We start from the raw sequence: 11,751 nt of genomic DNA on the forward strand, positions 1-11,751 counted from the left end.
ACACACTTCCATTTAATTTAGGGGCAAGTTAGGGATCTAAACGAAAAAATCGGCTTTTATGGTAGACCCCGCTATTACTTGATAGGAGTACAAAAAATTTACACACCTTTTAACTGTATCTAGCATTACTCATATTGCTACTCCCTGTTAACTTTTAGTCTTCTTCTTCCTTCAGTAATTAATTACAATTAGAAATCGAAAAAGATCACATTCAGATCACCCCCACAATCAACCATATATATAAAGGGTACACCATTACTTACCAACGATATTTGGGAGAAGATATCAGTTTATCCATTCTCTTATTTTTCCTTTATTTTCTTTGATTTTCAAATTGCTAGTCTGCTCTTTTGGTTAAACATGCTAAAATACTGGTGCCTCGATAGAACATACCTTTCTAACTCGTCTCAGTTGTGGCAATCATCGTGTCCCTTCATTTTCAGTCTTATGGACCAGTAATCCTTTGTAGAGGAAAAACAATGCAGCCCCTAAGGGGTTATCTTTATTGCCTAGTCATAAAAGAAATCCACATATATTCATTCCTCTTTAAAGATAAGCAGATGTGGCTTTCAAAAATCTCCACAATATTTGCAGTTTTGGGTAAAGAGTAAGTTTTGCACTTCCCTAAATCATAAGCCTAAAACCCACAAACTGATAAAGAAATGAACTTGAACTTCAATAATGTTTGTGCTTCAACACATCCTCATGGGGTATTCTTCTTATTAGTCATGACAAACAAGATTATAACATGACTTCCCGGCCATAATGGATAAATAAATCTGAAATATTTTATGAGGTGTTGGCATATTGTTTGGTTGTCTCTGTGAAAGAAAGTAGTCTTGCAAGAGAACACTTTAGTTTTGCATGATTACAAGCTTCTCGTACCAGAAGCATGAAGCAATCCAATATAACTGAAATAAATTGATTGAGAAAGAAAGTAATTCTCTGTAGAACATAAAGATTCTATGGTCAACCAAAAAAAATAAAAATAAAAACCGACAAGAGTTTACTCTGAGTCCTTTTGAATCCAGAAAAAGAACTGTGCTGAATACAAGATCATTTGGAATTGATAGTACATAAAATATTTGACAAACAGAACTTGCTGGAGTGGCTTTACAAAATTCGGTCAAATCATCCAACGGCATTTGGTCCCATCTTTTCCATTTAACTTCTTCCAACTTCAAGAAGTCATGAATATCAAAATATCTCCCCCTAAGTAATATGTTTCTTCAGTGCACAAACGTACTATAAGCAACAGGAAGAAAATTAAAAATAATACGAAAATTACTTGCTACACAACGATACAAGTGGCAGTTAAATTGAAAGTGTTACCTTAGATACTACGCCTATGGTTCTGAAAATGTCTGAGAATGAAACTGTCAGCATATAAGGGATAGTTCTTCTTGATAAGGCCCTTTATGCATTTCCAATATGAAAAGTCAACCATCTCTCCATCCTTTCGAACTATGAACAGACAGCGTGATCTTTCAAATTCGGGATGATACCCAATCTGTCAACCCAAAAAGGAAAATATGAATCATTTCCAATTCAAACGCAAAGATGTTACATTAAAAAAAATATTGGAAAAGAGATATTTTGTGATGCCCCATGGGAGGCCCAAGCACCCCCATTGGGTTCATACTCCAACATAACAAGTCAATAATACAATTAGAGCCCATTGGAATCATTATAAAGAACAAAAACTTCTCCCTTCCAAACAATCTAGGATCCCATTCACCACCTATACTCATTAAGTATGAGATCTCACACATTCAATGTAGAACTTTATTATATTTTTATGAACAATAACATGAAATTCAAATGCAAACAAGGGACTGCCCTTTGGCATCTAGCCCCACATATCAAAAGAAAAAGTTCACTGCCCTTGAGACCTGCTGACCCAGTTACTTGCACCTGAAGATAAGCTGCCATCATTTTGGTAACAAATCTAGGAGCATGTATGCTGTTGCCTCGATCAAGAAGAGAAATCACCATGGTTTAAATGAAAACCAACAATTTGTGATTTTTGGGACTTTGCCTTGGTTATGCAAAGAAATCACCACGGGTTTTAAAGAAAAAAATGGCTTCTTTGGGATTTCTCAGGACTTTGAACTGCACTTCAGCATGTTCTTGACTGATTAAATTTTAGTTTGCATGTCTACAAACACCAGAAAATAAGGAATAAGTTTTTTATTTTTTTTATTTTTTTATTTTTTATAGTTAATAAGAGTTTTATTACCATAAATAGGCATGGCCCAAGTATAAAGGAGGTATACAAGAGGAAATGCCTACATACAGCAGCTAAGAAGAAAGAAAAAACTATGTCCTTGTAAGTTATGTCCTCGTAAAAGAGACAATTGCACAGGACGTCAAACACCAATCTAGGTGATTTAGATGGCCAACAGAGCATTTGAGCATGGAACTAGAAGATCACAATGCCTTCGCAACACAACAATCTAATTTCCTGACATGATATGTAAAGAAACAAGAAATTCCAAAAGGAAGTGGAAGTACGAACATAAATCAAACAGATGATACTCATGAGTGATACCCATGAATTCCAAAATAGCTATATGTGAATTTACCTGGAATATTCCTATTTGGCCAGGGCTCATTATAAAATCACAGCCGTTTGTTTTTAAGCCAATAGAGTATTTGGTTAAAGCTAAGTAAATCAGAAAGCAACATTTAGGTATATGAATTGTGTTACTGAGATTGCTGAACAGCCTCTTCAGAATTAAACTGATCTTTTTGGTCTTTTTTTTTTTTGGGGGGGGGGGGGGGGGGGGGGGGGGGGGGGGGGGGGGGGGGGGGGGGGGGGGGGGAGGAGAGAGAGAGAGAGAGATACTGTGATATAATCAATCCCGCATCCAATCTTCTTTTCAAACGCAGGATGAAAAGGAAGCAACCTCTCAAGAATGGTTGTCTCGTGCTCTGCACTTAATCTTTCTCCACTTTGATATCTGTATCAAGATTTGACATTTCCACATTATGAAATTTTGTAATATGAATGAAAACTAACAATATTTATACTCACCTTGTAAATTAGTTGAATTTTGGGTTTCCTTATTAAGGAGTTTGATACCATTACATTGACTATAATTTGTGTTTTTATTCTCAAATTAGACGACAAAGTACATTATATTGCCATAGGAAAAGCCTAACGACTTCTTATTTTTAATGTTATAGGAAACATGAACCAAAAAAAGAGGGACAACATGCAGCCATAGTGCCTTGCGTCCAAATAACTTCCATGTTAAGAAAAACCGGCTATGTGAATGTTGAGTTAAAGTACAAATATGCACTAATGAAGGCCTTCAACAGGACCACGACCATGTCATTACAAAATCCTGTCCAATATATCAAAATTGAGGTACCCCTTATAGATTTGCAGACTCTCTCTTAACCATGCATCCCCAATATACGAACCAAACTCACTTTAACCTTTTCTTTTATGTAACTTCTTAATCCATACTTTTGTGAGAAAGAGCAAGGATCTTGTAACTTTGATGAGTCCAATTACAGGTATACACAAGTAATCAAACATGAAAAACCAAAAATCCTATCAAGTCAAATATAAAATAAACAAATTGATGACCATAATTTTTGAAAACCAGAATTGTCCTTTGAACTACATAATAGATTAATAATATTCTAATATTCATATTAGCGGATAAGTTAGTACTTATGCAGTCAAATACACACCATATACCATACAGCATGCCTAAAGGCAATTGAACAAACCCTAGGGGTTGGCTCAGGTGTTATGAGTCTTACTCTTAATGTTATGCTCCCTCAAAGTCTAAGCTTCAAACCATTGGGCGCAAACAATTTCTAGGGGTCACGCCCCATTGGTAAAAAGATATGATTTACCTGAATTGTGTGATGGGGACGTGTTACATGGGTCAAAAGTTTAACAAGGTTAAAGACATGTTGCGTTTACATGGTTTGCGGGATTCCTCAACATTAAAAAAGGCAATCAGACAAATATACAGAGCAACCCACCTTTGTGTCATTTTATGTAGTTACTTTTTCCCAGTTTTAATCAATCAATTACTTCTCCAGCCAAAAGACGGTTAAATCAATTAAAACGCCATGTTTCTTCCAATCATCCCAAGCCCGCCCTTTGACCACAAAGCTACTCCCTGACGATTCTGTTAGCACAATGTCTACAATCTAAGAAATTGGATTCACGACTCAACTAGAGCTCCATAAAGTATAATAACCTAAGAAACATAAACAAAGTTCCGTCATTTGTAATTTTTTTTATAACGTACAATAAAACTTTATTGGATCAAATAAATAGGCGTTGCCCATGTAAACTAATGCCATGTAGAATTTTTGGTTTAAGGCAATCAAGAAATGAAACTAATACAACGTCCACATTAGATAATAGAAGTCTTCTACTTGTCCCCCTAATAAAACGTAAAACGCAATAAAGTCATTCAGTTCCTAAAGTTCAAGAAATCGAATTGCGAAAACAACAGAAAAGCAAAAGAAAGTAGAAAAAAGAAGGCCCTTTGGCTTTTGCTTACTTCCCAGAATGAAGAATCATCCGAACAAAGCCAACTAGAGGAACCGTGTCCTCCAGAATCCGGTCCTCCCAGTCAACCCATTTCTCCTCATAATCCCTCATCTTCCCTTCTTCACTCTCCTCGCCCTCATCCGAAATCCGGCTCGAGTCCTTTTCCTGCGAGACAACGGGCTTCCTCAGCAACTCGGAGCCGTAACCGTCCGGTCCGGTCCTAAGGGCACGGAGACGCCGGGGAAGCGACGCCTTTGGGAAGAAAGGGAATGATAGAATAACGGGTGAGAAGTGGAGTGGGCTAGGGTTTGTGGGTAGGTGGACACGTGGCGGTGGTTTAGATATGGAAGCCATGGCCGTGATCCTAAACTCTGCTGCTTGCACTTAGAATCTGTATACTGCTTTAGCAGCTTTACTTCAGTATTTTGCTACGAAGTAAAGGAAGAGGTCTACCGTCTTTCGGCTATGCTTCTCGGTTGGAACGGGTTAACGGTCACATGTTATCATCATCGCTTCTTTGCTTTGTATATTTTCTCATTTAACTATTTTTGTCTCCCTCATATAATTAACTTTGATTGAGAATATGGTAATGACAACTATGTGGCTATTTTATGATTTTATCACTTAATTAGTGGTATTAATTATCTTTTAATTTTGGATTTTGTATAATCATAATAAGGGTGGTAAATAAATCGGTCTGGATCAACAAAACTAATTGGACTGAATTCTGGATCAGTCGGTCTTTGTCTCAAAATATGTGGACCGGTAAAATTCAGTTCGGTCTCAAAGTCTATAAATTTTGGATCGGACTGGATCAAATCAGACTGAACCCCTAAAAATATTGTTAATAATTTAATATATTATTTTTATATAATAATTTAAATTTTTTTATTAATTTATTTGAAAAAATATATATGAAAAAATAATAAAATAATTAAGCTGGACCGAACAAATTGGACTAGACTAGACCGATAGCTACCAGTCCAATCCGATCTTTATGGATGTTCAATCATGTTCGGTCTGAGAAAAATGATGGATTGATTTGCACCCCTAATCGTAATTTATTTTAATATATATATATATATATAAAAGAGATGGTATAGGTATATGTATCATTACTAAATATATTTTCTGAAGATTGAGTTATATATCTCTACTCTTATCTTCTTATATTAATTTAGCAATGCTCATTAATTATTAATTATTGAGCTTTTCTTTCCTCAGAAGAAGCAAGAGTTAATATAAAGCTTATGAAAAATGTACAGCACGATGCGATGGAAATATGATAAGAGTATTGTATATAACATCTTTTTTAAAAAACATAACTTAGATTAGTTGATCCTTGTGATGTTGACAAAGTTATAAATAAGTCAAGTGAGTAATATTTTGTGACTAGGTTGCTTGAGACCATTAATGCATAAAAATATGAGAAATGATACTTGCAGTTGTGAGTGTGTAAGTGTTGTATAATCATTATAAAAAAGTAAATCAATACAGAATCCACGTGACAAAATTAATTAATTTTTTAATAGTAAACTCAAATTTTTTTCAAAACGACAATACAGTATTTGTGTACTTCACGATTATATGTAGTATTACTTTAAAAATATATAACATTAGGTCATTTTTTTTATTAGGTGAAGAAAGTTATATCACATTTTTTAACATTTTATGTGGTTTTATAAGCCAATAACTTAAGAGAGATAGTCACTTCAAAATTTCTTAGTAACATTTTTTTCTTATTATTAATTAGCAACACTGGCTTTATTAGATTTACAGTCTTCCCTTAGCTTTACTTTGGGGAAGGGGGGACAGTTCAAGAATATTAACATATTATATAATTTTTTTTTTTAATATATTCATATATGATATATTGACTACACCTTTTGCATAATCTGAGGTCTTGATTCACTGAGTCGCCTATGGGAGTGGACACGATCAGCCATCTGATCTCATTGGTGCCCAATTGGCTCCCTTCAGTGGCCATTAAAGGCCTATAAAAGCTCCATTCGTGGAAAGGAATGCTAAATTGAAAACAAGAAGATGCACATTGTCATCCCTGTAATTTGAGAACCCAAAAAGAGAAGAAGTTTTACATATATAAATAGGAGTGCAAACGAATAGAGCAGCTCGTGAACAGTTTGACCTCGACTCGTATATACTCGATTCATTTGATATGTGAGTTGTTCGTGATCACAAATATTGATTTGAATATTAAATAATTCAAACTCGTGTAATCTTGACTTGACTCGGTTTAGACTCATAAACAAAATTTATATAAACTCGATTTGGCTCGTTTTGGGCTCATTAAAATACTCGTAATATGTCTATATATATTCTTACATATATTCTTTTATTCTATATATTTTTATTTGTTATATGTATTATTTTAGTTACTTTGTATAAGTAATATACTTTGTTACTTTATGTATAACTAGGTTTTGAAAGAATAATGTAAAGTATAATAATATATTAAGTTCACAAAACTATATAATAATTGTATACTTTAATATTAAATTAATAACTTTATTATATAATTTTTAAAATCATGATCAATAATTATATTAGACATCTTGATGTAAGTATAATGTTAGTGCTTTGCCCAGTGTCCAAGACTTCACTTCCCAATATGACATGATCACTAATTTAACACTATCTGCATCCCAATACAATATGACACGATCACTAATTTAACACTATCTGCATCAATTCCCATCAACATTGAGTACTATTTATATCAATTCCCGCTATTAGCCTTTCAACTTTTTCCCAAGTACTTCACTTCCCAACACCTTTGACATGAGTTAACACTAGTTACATCAGTTCTCAACTTGTCACCATAAGGCATGACTTCAACTTAACACTAACCACCATTTTTTTCTCTTCCTTCCCAAACACAAGACTATGCCCTTCGGCTTTCACTCTCTGCTTCTGCTTCAATCTTCTTCTTCTTCTTCATGTGCATTTCTATCGAGCTCCAAACTTCTATTGAAAAGTTACAAGCACACCAAACCCTCACTCTATAAGTCTTTTATGCTCCTCTAGTGTTTATACTCTTCTAAAGAATCCAAAATCTTTTTTTTTTTTTTTTCCTTATTCTCTTGTCCAAGTCATGGGTTTGATTTTGGAAGCAAATTTTGCTACATCGCCTCATGCTTGTGTAAGAATCTAACTTGATCCATAATTTTTTTTTTTTAATTTTTCTCTATTTCTCTAATAGAAATTTGACTAAATGCAACATAATCTCATTCTTTTGCTTTGTGTTAATGGCTTATATTCTCCTTAAGTTTAATTACTTAATAAAGAATGCACATTTTTACACAAATTTTAGGTTATATTGTTCATATGATTTATATTTGTTACATGTTCATATCGTTTGCATTATTATAGTTGTGAGTTTTGTGAAAAACTTATCCTATAATTCGTAAAAAGAAAGATAACTTGCGTCTTGCATGATACTTTATCATGAGTATCCATCTTGAACCTGTTTTAATTTATTAAGAATTTGTTCTAACAAATTTTTCTCTTTTATTTTATAAAGAGAAGAACTAACTTATAAGGAGATTTTGTTGCCCTGACGTCAATTGCTGGTAGGTTTTTGGTTTTTAGTATAATCGCAAGTTTTATTATTAAATTGTTATTTTGTTATATCTGTGTATTTAGTTCAAATGTTGCTGCTAATGATGTGATATGTTTTGCATCATAGGTAGAGAGGGATTGGCTACTGGCTGGTTTTTTTTTTTTTTGTGAATTGGTTCACTATTAGATTTGAAAGAAAGTATGTTGTAGTCCTATTGATAAGTTGTTTAAGTAAGGCTTGGGTGCAATTATTCTTTGTGAGAGTTGTCCAACTGGGTAAGGTTGTTGGAAATTTGGAATGTTTATTGATAAGCTGCTTAACCTTTTCTTCTTCTTCTTCTTTTTATTTTTTATTTTTTATTTTTATTTTTTTTATATAATAAATTTTTTGAAAGCTTGGACATATATGATGGTTTCATTACTTGAATAGTTGACTTGCTTGTTTATTATTTTTATTTATTATTTTGCAGGTTATTATTCAATATGTGCTTCATTCAATTTTAGACTTGGTGTTTATTATTAGTATTTGTTTTTTTTTCTCAATAAAATATTTACTCTTAGTTAAGATTAGTAAAATTAAGTAGTTGAGCCTAACCAAAATATTTATAGTGCATTGTGAGAAAATGAGAATGTGAGTAATTCATAATATCCCGAGAATTTCATTTAAATTTCTTTTTACATACAAACGTTCTTAGAGTAACTTTTCTTCAAACTTCCATTGATGCACAAAAGGTAATTATGATAAGTTAAAAATTATGGGCTAGTGAAGGTTTATATGATTTTATTCTCTTTAAATTAAAACCAACTTATACACACCTATGTCGAATGTAGAATTGGTGCCTATACAATTAATTAGGGTTGGTAGATGTAATAAAAGATAAAAAGGAGGATTTCAAAAACTCCTCCGTTGAAAACCTAAAAGCTCTCTCTAGGTAAAAGAAACCAGGTAGCCGTCCGAGGGAGGTGGAGCTTCGGCTCCTCCCTCCCTCCCCCCCTAACCGTTTCTGTTTTTCTCTTCTGTTTTTCTATGTTTTATCCTGAAATAAGATCGGCTCCGGAGGCCTCCACCAGAGGCTGTGACCCGAGACCTCTTCTTCTTCTTTTTTACACCCAGCTGGGCGGAGAGTTTTTCTTTTGAGGTGGAGGTTCTCGGTTGCGGTTTTGGGCGAGATCCCTGACTGTTTTGTATAGTCTTCTGTGGGATGGTCCCCAGAGGGTTACGGCGTGAGTTTGAATCGGGTGATTTGCTCCTGGGGATGATGGTTTGCTTGTTGGCTCGGGGTGCTTCCCGCGGGGTTAAGGACCTCTGTTTTACCATGGAAAACAGAGGGTGGTTACGGGGTGCAAGCCGAGCTGCATGGAGGTTTTAAAGGGTTTGGGGTGGAGACCGGAAGCTTCTCATGGTGGTTACTCCTCTGGTTGGTGGCGGATCTCAGGGGTCGCAGTGTTGATGGTTTTTTCTTAGTTCTTCTTTATTTTCGATTTTGTTGTTAGATCTGTTTAGATCTGGTGTTTTGAATAGGGGTTGGGAATAAGCCTCGGGTGGCTCTGTGTCCGTTTAATCTCTGTTTGGTTTTCGTTTCTGTGTGGTTTTGGTTTTGGATTTGGCTCTGTGTTCGTTTAATCTAGCTGCAGTAGTTTGGTGATTGTGGCCGGGCGACGGAGACGGTGATGTAATCCGTGAGCAGGGAGTACGCCGCTTCCTCCGTGAAGCGGCCAAACTTTCTGTCGAAACCTGTAGGGATGAAGGGCTGAGCAGGGGCCGGACGGGGGAAGAAGATGGGTGGCGGCGGCTTGTGTTGAGATGAAACCCTAACAGGGTTGGGCCCCCATGGCCCTACGGGCTGGATCTTTAGCTTGGGCAGGGCCTGTAGTTCAGGCTGGGCCATTTAGTTTGACCGGCCCATTTAGTTTTTTGTAGTAATTATGCTTTAGTTTTATAAATAATAAAATAGGCTTATGCCCCACTCCTCTTTTGGAGGAATGTGGGTGTTAGTCCTACTCCTCTTTTGGAGGAAGGTAGGTGTTAGTACTCTTTCTCCTTGGGAGGAGAGAGGTTGGTTATTCTCCTCCTCCTTGGGAGGATGGAGCGGGTGTGTACCTCTCTTCTTCGGAAGGAAGGTTGTTTAAGCTCTGGTTTTGATAGAGCGCTTTCTCTTCTGACTTGTTGTCAGGAGAGAAGGTGTAGAAGTTTAGACAATGTCCGTCACAAAGAAATTTGTTGACGGGGAAGCTCCTGAGCAGTTGCGTTAGTTGACTTATAGTCGGATCTCCTGTATTGATAAGTCACAGTTGTAACTTCGATTATGAATGAATGCAGATGCATTTCCCCCTTAAAAAAAAAAAAAAAGAATTGGTGCCTATACTCAAAGGTGAAAATCAACATATTTACATTGATTTATTTGGGCTTTGTATGTGTGGGTCTTTGCAATGAGAATGTTTTTTAAGCAATGTTGTCATATGTGCATCAAAAATGGGGTTGAAGTGAATAAGAGTTTGAGGACTTTTCTTCTACCATCTTTTTAGATTGTTTTCCAAGTTGACATGCTATAATAGTGTTCTACCATTTAAAATTGTAATATATTTTGTGAGACCTTAGAAGTTGGGATTATGTATCTATTTGTAACTATATTGGGGCGGCAATGTGGTGAATCATTGATTATATACCTATTTGTAACTATATCGAGCTACTTGAGCTTGTGCTAGGCTTGTTTATTTTTTATTTTTTATTTGAGTTTGAGTCAATTTCGAAGCTTTTCTCCGGCTCGAGTCGAGTTTTAGCTCATATATATGCTAATTGAGTTCGAGAACCCTTGTTCTAATTCGGCTCAACTCGGTTCATTTGCACCCATACTAAATTAAATATATTTTCCATTAGAAGAGTGTTGCTCTACCTATCTTTCCTACTATTGGATTTGAACAAAAAGAAATTAAAATAAAAAAGAATTAAAAGAAGAACTCCCAAATGACAACATGGTTGTTTAAGTTAAAGGAAATGTCATTGATCTATGTGCTACCACGAGAACATAGGACCTAGTCCAAAAGGGATCTAACCGGTGGACAAGAAAACCAACTCGCCTCTATGGCGAGCAAACACACGGTCCATGCCAATTTAGCCGGTGATTGAGGTGGCGAGCAAATATCATATATCGTATATGGCGAAAGAGCACAATGTTGAAGTAAAGATGGGCGAACTTAGGGCTGGATATCAACTATGAGCTGCTAGGACTCACATAATCCCATATTTGAGGAAGTGGAATTCTCAAGATTTGAGACACTACGTGTGTATCGTTGAATGAACAAGACATAAATAATGGAACATTAAGACTATGTTTGGATATTGAGATGAGTTGATTTCTTTATAAATAATAGTAAATTGAGATAATATAATAAATTTTATGTGGTCCACCTAAAGATGTACTGAGTTGAAAAAAATTATGAGTCTAATATGTAAAAGATTTTGAATTAAGTAATATTTAGTGATTTGAGAATTTTATATTTGAATGTTATGATAGGTCTAAAATAGAATCCAATTGAAATAAATTAAACTCATTCAAGTATAGCGTAAATGTTAGAGTGATAAGGAATCTCCGTTAGTGGAGATCAGAAAAGCTTCAGCTGCTACACATGCAACATCAACAAATCCT

At 35.2% G+C, this 11,751-nt stretch overlaps 1 protein-coding gene across 3 annotated transcripts; it reads right to left on the reverse strand.

The window, feature by feature from the left end:
• Positions 1-908: 908 nt before the first annotated feature.
• Positions 909-5,044, reverse strand: LOC122297232 (protein DCL homolog, chloroplastic). 3 transcript variants are annotated; one of them, XM_043107221.1, is made up of 4 exons: positions 4,536-5,044; positions 2,849-2,963; positions 1,333-1,510; positions 909-1,212 (listed from the first exon to the last, which is right to left on the reverse strand). In XM_043107221.1, the coding sequence occupies exons 1-3, from the start codon at positions 4,877-4,879 to the stop codon at positions 1,334-1,336; spliced, it is 636 nt and encodes a 211-aa protein (XP_042963155.1). In that variant the 5' UTR covers positions 4,880-5,044; the 3' UTR covers positions 909-1,212; position 1,333. The 3 variants fall into 3 exon arrangements, with proteins under 3 accessions (XP_042963155.1, XP_042963154.1, XP_042963153.1); XM_043107220.1 differs by having other exon boundaries at positions 909-1,227; XM_043107219.1 differs by having other exon boundaries at positions 909-1,245; positions 4,536-5,042.
• Between the last annotated feature and the right edge of the window lie 6,707 nt (positions 5,045-11,751).

This window comes from Carya illinoinensis, chromosome 15 (genome assembly GCF_018687715.1).
Source record: "Carya illinoinensis cultivar Pawnee chromosome 15, C.illinoinensisPawnee_v1, whole genome shotgun sequence".
NCBI classification, from domain to species: Eukaryota; Viridiplantae; Streptophyta; class Magnoliopsida; order Fagales; family Juglandaceae; genus Carya; species Carya illinoinensis.

Coding starts and splice junctions, on each gene's coding strand:
- LOC122297232 (XM_043107221.1), bottom strand. CDS start 4,879: ATGGCTTCCATATCTAAACCACCGCCACGTGTCCACCTACCCACAAAC. Junction 2,964..4,535: donor ATGATTCTTCATTCTGGGAA/GTAAGCAAAAGC, acceptor ATCTTGATACAG/ATATCAAAGTGGAGAAAGAT. Junction 1,511..2,848: donor GCGGGATTGATTATATCACA/GTATCTCTCTCT, acceptor TTGGGTTGACAG/ATTGGGTATCATCCCGAATT.